This window comes from Acipenser ruthenus, chromosome 8 (assembly GCF_902713425.1).
Source record: "Acipenser ruthenus chromosome 8, fAciRut3.2 maternal haplotype, whole genome shotgun sequence".
Taxonomy (NCBI): domain Eukaryota; kingdom Metazoa; phylum Chordata; class Actinopteri; order Acipenseriformes; family Acipenseridae; genus Acipenser; species Acipenser ruthenus.
The window spans coordinates 23,301,921-23,318,916 of NC_081196.1; the positions used below are offsets into that span (position 1 = coordinate 23,301,921).

The 16,996-nt window shown below is 38.8% G+C and overlaps 1 protein-coding gene across 3 annotated transcripts in view; it reads right to left on the bottom strand.

Moving 5' to 3' along the window:
* The window catches only part of LOC117407400 (microtubule-associated tumor suppressor candidate 2-like), a 323,947-nt gene that overhangs the window by 155,065 nt on the left and 151,886 nt on the right, over nt 1-16,996 (bottom strand). For all 3 annotated transcript variants that reach the window (XM_034012383.3, XM_059028738.1, XM_034012384.3), the window contains exon 4: nt 13,536-13,739. In XM_034012383.3, the coding sequence (XP_033868274.2) occupies nt 13,536-13,739 (204 nt within the window). The remainder of the gene's footprint in view (nt 1-13,535; nt 13,740-16,996) is intronic.

Genomic DNA, 16,996 nt, shown 5'->3' on the forward strand with positions numbered 1-16,996 from the left:
ACATTCTGTATTTTTTTTTTTTTTTTTAAGACACACAGACAAAAATTATAATTTTTTACCACTCTTACAGTGATCCTCTTGCAAGCTACACAGAGAAAAATACTATTATCTTGAAAAAGAGCACATTGTGTATGCTTGTTGTATTTATTACACTCAACCCACTGGGAAATATGGGGCACTGAAGTGAGCCACTCTGCATGCTATGGATCAATCTGCAACCTTGCAGATGTATTCTACCATGCAAGCTGTAAAACTAAGCTAATGGAGCCAATGAATATATGGAGAAAGCTGGCAAAATAGAACTGTGGTACAAATACAAAGATTCACATCAAGGGACTGTTGATTATGTAGAAGCAACATTACATAATAAAATAAATCAGCTAATGAAAGTGATGTAAAAAGCCATGTGACTAGCTTCTTTGCTGCCGAAAAAAACCCAAAGGAAAAATGGCGGAGAAAATGAATGCAAAGCCGGTGTGCGATACTGTGAAAGAGAGTCTCTCCTTATCGTTTTTTTTCTTTCTTTTTTTTTCAGGTGGTATAGGCAAGTAAATAAGTGTTAATCGGTCCATTCCTTGTAGTTAATGACCAATGTGTCAGTAATGCCACAAGATGTAATGGAGCGGCATGAAGTCGATTTTGATAGGAAATATCATCTATGTATTGTTTTCTCTGTGTTGTCCATCAACATTCTATCTACAATGTCTACATAGTGTAGAATAGTGTCCCCTGAAATTTGAAGCAACAGATTACATTCTACTTTTTCTAGCAACATGTAGACTAGTGTCCCCTTGGCTTTAGGTAGAGAAGAGAGGTCCACAATCTAGCCTGTCCTGCAACATCCTCTCCAGCACAGCAACAGTCACTGAAATAACACTGTTCATAGGATGTAGGATGCCAAATTTTGTCTAGTGCTGTAGTCAATATTATGTGTTGTACTACAGGCGTTGGACAAAAAATTTGAAACAGCAGCGAGTGTACATAACAGCAGACCACACACACTTTGACAAACAGTTGAAGGTAGTGCTTTGTTGGTAGATATGCAAGTTTATAATAAAGAATTCCACAACAATTTTTATTCACAATTGGATACCAGTGTTTGTCTGTTTTTGTTGTTGTTTTTGTTACTGAAGCAAGTCTATGTTACACAAAACATAAAGCAGGCCTTGAGGGCAGGACCAGAACTGGCTATATGTGAACATGAAACTTCCAGGGTGCTGGAGTGAATAGGAATGGAAAGAAATGTGTTATTACAGTATCATGACAGAAGAATGCTGTATTCTTCTTTTTTTAATCCTGTCTGGTAATAATTGTATTCATCCATGCTACTTATATGAAAGTAGTTTGATAGTAACCCCCTAAATGGTGTAGTATTTTATCATATACTGTACTGTAAGCAGTTTTTATTCTAAGCAATGTGATTACCACTGTATCTGAAAGATTACAAATAAAAATCATTTTCCCACCATTAATCCTTTTTCTTGTTTTTAAAGTCTTGTGTAACAAACTGTTGACTTCCATAAAATAAGTTCAAGATTAATTTCTTACACTCCACTTATAGTCTCTTAAGACAGAGAAAAAGCAGGCTTCCAAAATCCCCTTTAATCTGCTTTATGCTAGTGGGCTTGAGGATTTAAATACTGTTCCCGTTCTGCTGAGAGACAGCACCATTAAGTCTTTGATATGTAAATGAGTCATGCCAGAGAAAAGAAAGGGAAAAAACAACATAAAAAATTGAATCTATAGCAATAATAACATTTTCAGGTTATGTTTTGTAAATACATTTCAACATTCTGGTGCACCTTTATGGACCATATTACCTTATATAAGTGTTTCTCAAATGTGGCCACAAGGTTGATTGTGTGTGGCCACATCAGAAAGCCAGTAACCCCCTATAGATCCCCAGAAGACCCTATTTTAATCAACCTTACAATGGTGTTGGTGTTTCATCTATCCCATTTCACCACTGTGTCATAGTTTAGAATTGCTTTGCATTGTACCTACTGTATTGGTCAGTATAGTACAGAGTGCAGCCACAAAAGTGTTTGGTTTGAAAAAAAAACTGCCTTAGATTACTATACAGAGGATACTGAATGTCGGGGCTCGTGGTTTAATTGGGTATCCTCCTGCTGCGAAAAAAAATGGTATACCACGAACGATCATTCAATATTCTGTTAATACCACAAGTATATTTTTTAATTAAATAGTAATAAAATGTGTACATTTTTTATATTTGTGAAAGAGATCGAATGATTCTTGGTGTTAGATCTCCCTCCCGACCTGCGAGGGTGCTGTGTAAAGGGAACAGAGTACCCTGGACTGGATGGCATGGTATTTCATTCTCAGGGTTAGGCGGAAGTTGGCCATCTAGAAAGGGGGCGGAGGGGGAAGGGGGGAAACAGCGTGGCATGCGCGGATTGGATGAGCGGATGCGCTCCTTGACCAAGGGGTCATGGGAGACAATATAAAAAGGGGGCGTAATGATGTGATCTGTTCCTTTTGTAAATGGTTAAAGAACAACCTAAAAAGAAAACGGGACAGTGAAAAAGTGAGTATTTTGTTTGTTTACTTTGTCTTAAATTGTACTTGTGTGCTATTGAGACAGCTAACACGATCCAGAGCTGTCACCAACGCCAGCACTAAACCCGGATAACACGTCACTTTGTTTTCACCATAAACTGTCTGCACCACAAGCAACCCCTATCTGTTTTAGATGTAACCAACAGGGAAACCAGGCCAGGTAATGCCCATCGGCAATGGAGTGTGACGTGGCGATGTGCAATTGGGCATCTGAAGCGGGTAAGCGACGGGAAAATGGTTGGGAGGGGCTTTGTATTGTTAATGCAGTTTTAGGAAAGGTGAAAACCCACGCATTAGTGGACTGGGTGTAGGCCAGGTGGCGATCTCCTGTGTCCATGGAGATACAGCGATATATCCCACGTTAAAAGTATACTTATCGGTAGGACCCATAAAGCGCCACCTAGTAGTTGGGGTGGCGGAAAGGCTACCACACCCAATAATTCTGGATCAAGACTGGCCAAATTATAGAGAATTGGTTCAATTAATGGCAGTCTTGACCGCACACTTAAACATGGCAGAAAAAGGGAAATAATTGGTGCTGTTTTTCCCTTTCAAACTGAAATGTTTTCTCCCCTTTTTCATCCAAGAAAAACAAATACAGATAGAAGAATACTAAAATGGGAGGGAGCATTAATGAGACAAGGCTGTGGTTTGGTGGGAGAATGCTCCAATGGTAACAAACACCAGTCACAGGGGGTCGGAACACAGTGTGACCGAGAGGGAGAGGTTACTGGGCCATCTAGGGCAGATGTTACTCCCGCCCCTCTCAATATACCGGACACGTGGCACTTAGTGTACATAGTGTGGGGCCAACACAACGACCCCTCACTAGTGCACACTTGGGGACAGGTACAGTCTATTGAAGGTAAGGATGTTGATGGCGCTGGGGCACTAGTATTTTCACATTTCATTATCAAGGGGCAATTACTGTATAGGGTAAACCTTACCACGGGCACAGGACATCTGTAACACAATTATTAGTTCCTCCATCTTGTCGACCTGAGTTCATGAGGCTGGCGCATGATATCCCTTTTGCGGGCCACCTCGGAGCTGACAAAACAAGGGATTGAATATTGGCTTGATTTTATTGGGTAGGACTTCATAACGATGTGTCGAAATATGTAGCCACATGCCCAGACTGCCAGCGAGTAGCGCCGGGTCGAGTGCACCCCGCCCATTTGGTCCCACTGCCAATTATTTCCACCCCCTTTATACGCATTGCAATGGACATAGTGGGCCCTTTGCTACCTTCTGTTTCCGGGTATGCGCATATATTAGTGGTTGTAGATTATGCAACGTGATACCCAGAAGCTGTTCCATTGAGGTCCACTAGTGCAGCTGCTGTCTAACACGTTACAGCAAGTTTACAAAATACTAAAAATACGTCCCATCAGGACATCTGTTTATCATCCACAGACGTATGGTTTGGTGGAACGTTTCAATCAGACCCTGAAGCAGATGCTGCTTCCTTCATCAGAATCGAAACTATGTGCTAAATGGCAGGGGCCATATGAAGTGATTCAGGCTATAGGAAAGGTGAATTATGAACTTAGACAGCCCGATCGCCGTAATGAAAGAGAAATTTAAGATGTAAATTTATTAAAGCCCTGGCAGGCAAGTGAGGCCATATTTATAGCCCCAGGCGAAGTAGAAGATGATTTAGGCCCCAGTCTAGAGACCTCTAACACAAAAGACATTTTGATTGGGGAACAGTTACTTCCTGATCAGCAACGTGAGCTGCGTAAGTTAATTGTGGAGTTCAATGACATTTTTTCTGACTTGCTCACTAGATATAACCTTGTTGAATATGCCACTTTCCCTCAACCAGGTGTCACTGTGCGAGAGAGACCTTATTGGATCCTAGAAAGTCGGCAAAGTGGCGTTAGCAAAGAGGAATGGGTGATGCTCGAACTTGGGGTGATTGAGCCTTCCAGGAGCGAGTAGTGGAGTCCAATTGTGATAGTGGCCAAAAAGGACTGCACCAACCGCTTCTGCGTTGATTTCCATAAGGTAAACGCTATTGTCAAGTTCGATGCCTAACCCATACCTCGGGTCGACGAGCTCCTTGACAGACTGGGAATGGCTAGCTTCATCTCCACTCTGGACCTGACTGGCAGATCCCCTTAACCCGCAACTCTAGAGAGAAAAACGCATTTTCAACACCAGAAGGGCTGTTCCGTTTCACAACCATGCCGTTTGGGCTTTATGGTGCGCCTGCTGCATTTCAGAGACTGATGGACCAGGTTTTACACCCACATGGTGAATATGCGGCAGCATATATTGACGATTTGGTTATTTACAGCTCCACCTGGCGAGAGCATCTGGCTAGGATCACGGCCATCCTTCAGTCTCTAAGGGTAGCCCAGCTCACAGCTAACTTGAGAAAATGTGCGTTTGCCAAAACAGAGACACAATAATTGGGATTTATAATGGGGAATGGCAGGGTGAAACCCGTTGTCACCAAGGTCCAGGCATTGGTGGACGTGGCAATACCAAAAACCAAGGCTCAGATGAGGTCTCTACTGGGGTTAGCTGGTTATTACCGAAGATTTATCCCCGAGTATGCCACAGTGGTCAATCCCTTAGTTGACCACCAAAAAGAGAGCACCAACTTCAATTAAGTGGTCAGTAGAATGTCACAGGGTGTTTGATATTGATAAGCAGAGACTCTGCCAGGCCCCCGCACTCCATGTCGGTTTGGGTGCAATCTTGTTCCAAACGGTAGACGGAGTAGAACACCCCATCCTGTACCTCAGTAAAAAGATGCTCCCTCGGGAGAGCAACTGCTCTGTGGTCGAAAAGGAGTGTTTTGCCATTAAATGGGCTACTTACTCTTTATGATACTATTATTATTATTATTATTATTATTATTATTATTATTTATTTCTTAGCAGACGCCCTTATCCAGGGCGACTTACAGTTGTTACAAGATATCACATTATACATTATTTCACATTATACAGATATCACATTATTTTTACATACAATTACCCATTTATACAGTTGGGCTTTTACCGGCGCAATCTAGGTAAAGTACCTTGCTCAAGGGTACAACAGCAGTGTCCCCCACTGGGGATTGAACCCACAACCCTCCGGTCAAGAGCCCAGAGCCCTAACCACTACCCCACACTGCTGCCCACATACTACATACGTCATTGACCACGCCCCACTCAAGTGGTTAAGCACAATGAAGGACAGCAATGCCCGGATAACTCGGTGGCATTTGGCATTGCAGCCCTTCATTTATCACATGGTACACCATGCGGGGAAAGACTACCTAAATGCGGATTATTTTTCCCGGGAGGGGGAAGTAATGGGAAAAGTAGATTTAGCCGAGTGTTCCTTCGGCTCCACTCTGAGCGGTGGGATATGTGAGAAAGATCGAATTATTCCTTCCCGACCTGCGAGGGCACTGTGTAAAGGGAACAGAGTACCCTGGGCTGGATGGCATGACAGTTCATTCCCAGGGTTAGGCGGAAGTCAGCCATCTAGAAAGGGGACGATGGAAGCTACGGTACACGCAACCAATGACCCAGACGGGAAACGGCGTGGCTTCCACGGATTGGAGGAGCGGATGTGCTTGTTGACCAAGGGGTCATGGGTGACGGTATAATAAGGGGACATAGTGATGTGATCTGTTCCTTTTGTAAATGGTTAGAGAACAACCTAAAAGGAAAAAGGGAAGGTAAAAAAGTGCGTGTTTTGTAAAAAATATTTTTAGTGAGAAGATGAGTTTTACAAATGCATTTCTTAGGGAAGATGGCAAAGAAACCCTGTCAAGTTATTTATATCACGTTTTTTTTGCTATTTTTATTGGAAAGATGGCTATTACAAAAGTTTTTATTTGGGAAAATTGTAAATAAACCCTGTCTGTTAAATCCTGAGAATAAGTTTGCATTAGTAAATGTACATACTGGTGTTGAAGTGGTACTTTTGTCTTAGTTCACTTTAGGCCGAAGAGGTTAGTTTCAATAGCTGAGAATGCAGACTGCATGTCCCTATGGTAGCTGGTACATACATCTGTAATAGCAATCTTCCCACTACAAATAGCTAGAAAGCAGTAATATGAGTAACTAGACAGGGTTTATTGGCCATCTTCCCTATTAAAAAAAATGTAATAGCCATCTTCCAAGTAAAATAGATAGAAAATAGTGATTTGCAGTGTCTGCCATATTACTATATATATATATATACAGACATGCTCAAATTTGTTGGTACCCCTCCACAAAAAACGAAGAATGCACAATTTTCTCTGAAATAACTTGAAACTGACAAAAGTAATTGGCATCCACCATTGTTTATTCCATATTTAATAGAAATCAGACTTTGCTTTTGATTTTTTATTCAACATAATATTGTAAATAAGAAAACAAATGAAAATGGCATGAACAAAAATGATGGGACCGCTAACCTAATATTTTGTTGCACAACCTTTAGAGGCAATCACTGCAATCAAACGTTTTCTGTAGCTCTCAATGAGACTTCTGCACCTGTTAACAGGTAGTTTGGCCCACTCTTCCTGAGCAAACTGCTCCAGTTGTTTCAGGTTTGATGGGTGCCTTCTCCAGACTGCAAGTTTCAGCTCTTTCCATAGATGTTCGATAGGATTCAGATCAAGACTCATAGAAGGCCACTTCAGTATAGTTCAATGTTTTGTTCTTATCCATTCTTGGGTGCTTTTAGCTGTGTGTTTTAGGTCATTATCCTGTTGGAGGACCCATGACCTGCGACTGAGACAGAGCTTTCTGACACTGGGCAGTACGTTTCGCTCCAGAATGCCTTGATAGTCTTGAGATTTCATTGTGCCCTGCACAGATTCAAGGCACCCTGTGCCAGGCGCAGCAAAGCAGCCCCAAAACATAACCGAGCCTCCTCCATGTTTCACTGTAGGTATGGTGTTCTTTTCTTTGAAAGCTTCTTTTTTTTGTCTGTGAACATAGAGCGGATGTGACTTGCCAAAAAGCTCCAGTTTTGACTCATCTGTCCAAAGGACATTCTCCCAGAAGGATTGTGGCTTGTCAATATGCATTTTAGCAAATTCCAGTCTGGCTTTTTTATGTTTTTCTTTCAAAAGTGGAGTCCTCCTTCTTCCATGGAGCCCACTTTTGCTCAAAAAGCGACGGATGGTGCGATCAGAAACTGACGTACCTTCACCTTGGAGTTCAGCTTGTATCTCTTTGGCAGTTATCCTTGGTTCTTTTTCTACCATTCGCACTATCCTTCTGTTCACTCTGGGGTCGATTTTCCTCTTGCGGCCGCGCCCAGGCAGGTTGGCTACAGTTCCATGGACCTTAAACTTCTTAATAATATTTGCAACTGTTGTCACAGGAACATCAAGCTGCTTGGAGATGGTCTTGTAGCCTTTTCCTTTACCATGCTTGTCTATTAGTTTCTTTCTGATCTCCTCAGACAACTCTCTCCTTTGCTTTCTCTGGTCCATGTTCAGTGTGGTGCACACAATGATACCAAACAGCACAGTGACTACTTTTCTCCATTTAAATAGGCTGAATGACTGATTACAAGATTGGAGACATGTGTGATACTAATTAAAGAAACTAATTAGTTTGAAATATCACTATAATCCAATTATTTATTATCTTTTCTAAGGGGTACCAACAAATGTGTCCAGGCCATTTTAGAATATCTTTGTAGAATAAGCAATAATTCATCTCTTTTCACAGCTTCTTTGCTTTATTCTATGACATACCAAAGGCATGCAAGTATACATGATAAAATAGCTTTTAATTTCATCACTTTTCAGGAGGAATGAAGCATTATTTCAATGAGCTGTAAGGATACCAACAAATTTGAGCACGTCTGTATATATATATATATATATATATATATATATATATATATATATATATATATATATATATATATATATTTTTTTTTTTTTTTTTTTTAATACCCATCAAACCAGTAAGAATTGGCAGAAAATAGTATTGTGTTTTGCCATTTTCCCACTGCAGACTATATTAATAATAGCATTTCTCCTGAAAATGTATATTCAACTGCATATTTCATAATTATAGCTCGATTAGAAGTGGTGTCTACCAAAACACAGTAACATGGCAAATAAAGAGCAGACATTATTGTAGTGGCCTCTAGTGTCTGTCAGAGTAATTGCAGGCTTCATCTCAGTCATCCAATCATCCCGACCTTCCTTTTAGAATGACCCTTTGAAGGGATGTTTGTCACAAATGTTTTTAATCTTTTTAAAAAATTTTTTATTACATTTCAAATACATGACAGATGTGTAGAGCCCTGGAATTATTATTATTATTATTATTATTATTATTATTATTATTATTATTATTATTATTATTATTATTAAAAGTAATAAAAGTTAAAAACACCACAAAGTTGAAAGGTGGAACAGAACGGAAAAAATAGCAAGTGGCATATTTGATGGAGCCATGATCTCGATTAGCTGCAAAGTTTATTTTAGACAAACATCGCATTAAGTTATTTGTTGAATGTAAGGACGTTAACCCACCGAGATTGTTGGGAAATGTCGCTGTTTTGAATTGTTTATTTTAAAAAAAATGTAAACTGGAACCGAATCTAACGGAAGTTGCAACGGAGAAAAGCAGACTGCTGTCATTTTCTTTTAAGGCTGCAACATAGGCATTGTAGTTTCTATAGACAGGAAGCAAGTGCATTTATTGATACTGATGGATAACTTGTCACACCGTTTTCCCTTTGATTGCTGAGTTATCTAGAGTTTACTGTATTTCATGCTTTTTTGTTTTATTCAAGAAAATGAAGACCTAGGAACACCAATACAATAGCTACTTGGCTAGAAATCGGTATTAACCAGTATTTCATTTCGTTCAAACCGGAACAGAACAAAATCAGCCGTTCGGAACATTCAGAACTAGAGCCAAAAATTCTGGTGTCGGTTCGGAGCCAAACCGGAACGAAATTTTTTTTGGTTCGAATCCCTGGTTTAAATGTTGAATTTCATTGAGATGCTTAACCCTTTGCGGTCCTATGTCAGACCTGGTCCGACATTGCAATTATTCCTATCCGGTCCAATGTCGGACCCTGTCCGACATCGTCCGTTTTTTCTCCAGAAAAAGCAGAGAAAACCATTCAATGGCCGAGTGGGAGCGACAGGAGCCGAGACAAGCCGAAAAAAAAGGGCGTATCTGAATGAATACTTGCCCCTGGCATCAGATAACGGCGGCCATAAGGAAACAAGCTGGCTGCAATTGCATCAGCGCTCAGAGAATATCACAGACATTTGCAGAGCTTTTTTCAGATGTTATAGTAATAAAATAATGACTTGGATCGCATTATTGAGGCGTTTGGTGATAAAACGAGTGATCAGGAGATGATTGATAGGTATGTACGACTATTATTATTATTATTTATTTCTTAGCATATGTGAAAGCTATAGCGAACGAAAGGGTGGGGCGGGGCTGGAGATGCCTAGTGAGTGCTTTGTTGATATGCAGGGCCTTTTATACCCGTTTGAATGTGGAAAAAAATACTTTTAAACAGTGTGTCTAAAATTAACTGTGCGTGTGAAAATAAATTGGACCTGACGCGCCTGACACGCACTTAATAAATGGACTGCAAAGGGTTAAGGTTTATTGGTCAGTTGGTGAATACATGTTCATAAATAACGTTAAACATGTTGTATGTTGTGTTTTATTTGCATTTTCACAATGTACAGAACTAAAACCGTCACATTATTGAGAATTATAAATACAGTTTTTCACAAACATCACTGACCTGATTTTTTTCCACACATTGTCTCCTGGTTTTTAATTCATGAATCCATTTAACCAAGTTTCATCATTCTCTAGATGCATGTAAAAATCAACGTGTGACATTAGTTGGAAAGGCGGTTCCATATATTTATATATATATATATATATATATATATATATATATATATATATATATATATAGTAACAAAGCCACCTCTTCAGGTTCGTTTGCCCCTTTAAAAACTTGACCCAACGCAGGAACTTTGGTTTTTAGCGCGGTTGCACACTTTTTATTCAAACACAAAATAAACACCTAGCTCCTTCGGAGCGCTGACTAAACTTCAAGGAACACCCTGACTATAAAGTGGGATGGCTAAGCCGTTTCCCCACAAAACAAAACAAAATACCCAGGAGTACACCCAATACCTGTCTTGTGACTGCTCGGCAGCAGGGAACCCACCTTCCTGCTTCCTTCTACTCAGCAGCCCTTTGCAGACTGACTGCACCTCTTATATACCCTACATCTGGTCCTAATTTACAATCACTACCAGGTGCAGGGGATCATTAACAATAAAACAATTAAATTAAACAATTAAACAATTGTGGCTTTTCAGCCTGTGTTCTTCTGGGAAGTGTAGTCCTTTTCCTTCCCCCAGGACTACACTATCTCACAATATATATATATAAGACCTGGGGACCCTCTGTGTCTTCTGGTTTTCATTACAATTGAGCTCTCAATCACTTGATTGAACTAATAATTTGCTTAATTATACCTTTTGAATTGTTTTCAGCTCTTAAACAGTTGCAGAGTTTAAGTTACTTATGTTATAGCTAACTTGAAATCTGCAACCGCTTAAGAGCTGAAAACAAGTAAAAAGGTCTAATTAAGAAAATGATCAGCTCAATTAATGGTATAGTTAATTGCGAGCTCAGTTGGAATGAAAACAAGCAGACACATGGGGTCCCCAGGACCAAGTTTCAGAAGCCCTGATATAACTAACCCCTGTCACTCTCAATAACTGGATATGCAGTTATCTAGATATGTTAAACTGTAAAGTGTGACATCTGTAAGTTTCTACAGTGGGTGAAATACATCCCCAGGGGGGGAAAATAAGTTAATTATTCAGCATAATTATATTTGGGAAGTCATCAGATTTCTTGGGTTACATAGGTTAACACTAGAACGACCAAGGTGGTCATTTTGACCATTTTTGGAATTTAAATTTAAATTGTGGTGCGTGTGTTAAGATACAGAGCTGTGCTTTGCTGACTTTTCCTAAATATATATATATATACTAATTACCCTGACAAAGAAAGAATCGTGTAACTGCAAAAATTAGCGAGATAAAATACAGTCATACCTATTCCAACCAGGCGTGGTCAAATTGACCAATACATATAAAACATTATAACAATGAAATGTTGCGGTATTATTTGTGTTTATCACAGCCTTATTGAAGTCTGCATTCCTCAAGTAAGCCAGGCTGTCTGTCTGCACTGGTACTATAAGTCACTTGTTTTTCTAAGGAATTCATTGCTACCCCGATACACATTGCAAATGGATCGCAAAGCAGTGTTTGGAATTACTGCGAATTTTACCAAACAAGATTCTGATGCAGCAAAGACGGACAATGCAGTAAGTGCACTGCATATTTTGAAAATAGCAGTATCTTAGACTTTGTAAACAATTGTAAATTAAGCCCATTCTGTTCATATGTTTATTTCTTCATGCCATTTAGATTACAGTATGTCTTTATAAACGCATAGCTTGTGTATATGCTTGTCGTTATGTAGGAAATATAAACCCATTTATTAGAAAAAATTGTGATACTTATTTACATTGTTTCAGTTCTACAGTTTTGTATGTACATTATATAAATGTTTATACACACATTCTGTTTAAATGTTTCTTTATTCATGTAATTTCGATTATAGCATGTCTGTATATAAACGCATAGCTTCAGTTGCATATATGCGTTGTTATGTAGGCAATATAAACTAATTTATTTTAAAAAATTGATACTTATTTACATCGTTTTAGTTGTACAGTTTTGTATGTATATGATATACCTGTATATACACAAATGTATTTTAAAATATTAGTTTATTTAATTGTTTTCAGTTTTCTGAGGATGTGCGTTATGTAACATGTCTGTATATAAACACATTTCTGTTCAAATGTCTGTTTATTTACAATGTTTCGGTTGTGTAAATGCTTTATATGACGTTCCTGAATAAAACCATGACTTATATTCAATTGTTTGTCCTTTCATTACAATATTTATGTTGTTTTTAATACAGTAGTCAAATTGACTGGTCATGGTTTTTCTAGGTATGCCTATAAATGCGGTCGTTCTAGTGTTAAAACACATCAAGAAACCTGTACTTAATAATCATACCCAAGATTGAATTGGAACAATGCTTCTTTGAACATATCTTCCAATTACTGTACTTCCGGCAGTCTTTAAAATGAGACATGAGCATGACAGTTCAATGTGTACCTGTCACAGATAGACTTGTGGGTGATGTCAGACCATGAAGAGACAGTACTGTGAGTGCAGCGCTGATGCGCGGATTTATTATAAATATTAAGAATAAACCAACACTAGACAGAACACAGAACAAAAGACATTAACAAAATATCCAGCGCAAGGGCCCAAACAAAAGAACTATACAAAACACTCAAGGAGTAAATAACGCAGTAAATAACAATAACCTTAATTAATTATTTAAACATTTATTCAATTGACGGCTCTAGCCACATTCCTACGTGTGCTTGCAGAGAGGATCTTAACTCTGTCTCTGCCACCCAATACTTCCCACATATACAACCCTGTGACACTGCCACAGTACCATATACTGATAAAACGGCACATCTCTGGAAAAAAAAATCTTCTTGAATTGCTCCGTTTCAGTGTCGCATTTATAAATTATACTTTGTTAATTTCACCCCTGAAGGAAAAATCTAAATTCCATCTAATAATTAAGAAAGAATCCATTCTCTGTGGAGTCCATTGCGTTTACAAGGATGTCACAGAAATGGAGGCTAGACATGACAGCATTACAATGTGAACTCTTTAAAACCTAAGAAGACTTCCGATTTAAACATGGCCCTAGCATTTCTGCCAGCCTGGCCTACAGTCAAACTCTCCAGTTTCCTGTGCACCTCTGTTGGTACATATACACCCTGTAATACGTTCATACAAAGGAGTAAACAGGCAATAGCTGACTTACGGTTGGTTGTCTTGGGATCACTCTGGTTGCTGTCGTTGGATTGGTTACTTGACACAGAGGACACACTGGAGCTCCGGACGAACCCAAAGGCAGCCAGTTTGGCTGCGGGCAGACGGGAGTATCCAGGAGGGCGCAGACCAGAATGCCCAGGTTTGGGCAGAATAGACCTTGTAAGTGTTCCAGGGGTGCTCTTCCTTTGCTCAACTGTCAAATTAACAAACAATGTACATCACCTAACTATAATCAAGCAATTCTGGTACATGATAAAACACATGTTTTTGTCACCAGAGAAGGAGTTAAAGTCTGATATGTACAGTTGTTACAGTATAATGATTTAGAATATTATTAACAAAGGAAATATGAGAACACCTATGTGTTCCCTTTCATAGTTCTGGGTATAAAAGATGAAGCTGGCTTGGTCGTGGGCTCAGAGGGCACCCATTGAACCTTCAGCAGTTCACCTGAGCTATGTGGGGAATCACTGCAGTGAGGTGAAAAATAACTGGAGATTACAATTTGGGGAGAAAATCAGGGTAAAATAAAATACAATAACAGATGTCTATATACAATGTGACAAATCCTAATGCTGAATTAGTGAGGTACTATACTGTACTATAATTACATGCTTGGCATTACTGGAGAGGAAACATCACCATTACTGACTCACTGCACTCACATCCTACAGAAAAAAAACAGCATTTGTCTTAATGAATCAAACTGCTATATGTTTGAACAAATTAGCAAAACTTTATTAACCTGGCATTTAAGACAGTGAACATTTGTGGTTGCTTATTCAATGGGGGCTTTCAAGGGGGCTCTTGAAAAACAAAATCAGTTCTGGGTTTACGGACTGGTAAAAGCAAGTGACCAAAGACTTAAATTCACTATTTTCTTACTATTTTCTATATAACAAAAAATTAATAGTTATATTGAACTGTAGATGTCTAGGGCATGACTGCTAGCTATATTTAACATGTATCTATATTACATTCCGCTGTTATATTATCTGTTAAAAAGTCTCCATATATATTAGTGTTTTACATATAATTAAACATACATGAAATTATACACTACTAGGATATGCAAAGGACTGCTTATTTAAATTCCTGGGACAGAAGCCGGGTCTTTGTTTCTTTTAGCTGGGGAAATCCATTGCTTCATTTAAATGAGCCGCCTACCTTTTACTGCTTTTCAAAAGTGAACAATACAATTGTTTAGTACTTAAGTCAAGTGTTGGATTCAGGGGGGTTAAATGGGCACAGATATAATAATTACACCAATTACCCACAGTAAAGAGAGTAGAGATGAGAAATAGGCTGCTGATGAAATGTGCAAATCTATAATGTTGATTGTAATAGCTCACTTTAGTTTATTGTTTGTTTGTTTGTTTGGGATGGCAAGATGTTTTGAAACGGGCTTAGAGTGTCGATCTTTCCAGGCGTCTCATTTTGTATTAATGAACGTGGGTTCATGAAATTTCAGGACATCTGATAGTGATTCTGTTATCTATCAAAGTATACTGTACTTAATAAATACAGTGTATGAGAATATTAAATCAGAGTAATCAACAACAATAAGGCAATTACTGTAGTACTGAGTAGTGCTAAATACACTAAATGCTCTAACAAATTCCAACAAAAAACACCACTTATTTGAAGTTGGTGTAACCTGGCTGTGCATATTCTCAACTGTTCATGCTTGATCAAATTCATAATTTGTGTTTAAAAAATAAAATATGACACAAGAAAAAAAATGAAAAGGCAACAAATGGTTTGATTTAAGCAGCCAACATAAAAGAATACGTCTCATCTTCAAGTAACACTCTTATCCTGTATGAGGATACATTCTGTTTGCTATTTGAAGCCAAAGATTACAGGGAGAACCCCTACTGGAATCCACTCAGTTAGCAAAGAATTTAGAGCAGAATTTACTACGGTAAGTACATATAAGGCCAACTTACAATTGACCCTTTTGAATGCAATAAAACTGAGGAAATTAAAATATGTGCTTATTACAAATAATATCATGGGGTCCCTAGTAGCTCACCTGCCAAAGGCACTGCTACGTAAGCAGCACCATTCATGTAATCAATAGCTTGCTGGTTCAGATTCTGGAGGTGCTCGGTTGCCAATCTTGTCTCAGGCCCATAGGGAGCTTTGCAATTGTGTTTGTGCTCCCGCAGGCTAGGCAGAGAAAATCAACTGCAATCCTACTGGAAGTGCCCAGCAGGCTAAACTCCATTTAACATCTCCTGCTTATGTTCCCTGGATATTTCATGAGCATGATATAGTTATGCAAGGTGTATATTCTCACATGTATATTCTCAATTGTCATGTATATTCTCAATTGTCTTACATGTGTTTATACATGTAGTAGGATGAACTCTTATAGTTCATAACCTGTGCAGAATGCAAAATACAGATGATGGTATAGTAGTTACTTATTTGGAAAAGTAAAACCAGTTCAGAACAACAATGACCTCAATGTGTAGGGTCTTACTGCCTTGCTTGTTTTGTTGTCTGTAAGGTTGTTTTTTGATTAGTTCCTATTTTGAAAATTAATTAATAAAATAGCTGTTGATCTTGGACTGTTCTGTGACAAAATCTGTGTCCTGGTAGTTATAATTGTAATTGATATGTTAAACACCCTTGCAAATTGTAAAAATGCATCCACTGTTCTGAATTGAAATATAAAGATATTTTGGAAAATGTAGTATGTAGAGCCCTACCCATTTCGCACGGACCGTGAAATTCATTCTGCACTGTGAAATCTTATCTGTTTTGTGTACTTTTACCCTGCACAAAAATCCAATGAAGTTATATGCACCGTTACAGGTTCCTGATGTGATTATTAGCTTGTTTCAATTTAAAAAAGAAAGCTCATCATGAACTGGACAGGATTTATTGATTGACACTTGACAGCAGCCAATAACTGGGCTCTACTCAGTGATTGGTAGACACGGGCATCCAGACGGGTTCAGTATGACCTACGGATCTCAACTGGTAGTACCTTTAGGCGAGTCAAATTAGACCTTGATTTTAAAATGAGTGTCCAAAATAAATCAAAAAGTGCTACAATCATTACTGCAGCTAATGGTGTAAAAGAATTTGGAAACCAAATGTATACCAAGTAAGAAACCGCAGGACAAAAAAAATAAATAGAAAATATGCCAGTAATTTCAGAGACTTCACGTTTATATTTTTTAGCCTCTGGATATATTGTCCAGCTACAGATCCGCCCTTCTTTGCCCGGGCTTGCTTGCAAGGCTAGCTCGGTGCTGTCTGTCAATTCCAACAAACTCAGTGGATGCAGAGAGAGCTGTGTCTAAATACGGACAGGCTTTTACACCGCAGAGACAGGGAATGAAGAACAACACAGTTCCATGTTCACATTCAACCCCTGGCTTAAATAAAGAGTGTGCTCAGCATTTCAGAAGAGTTTTGGAGTTACTGTTGCATACA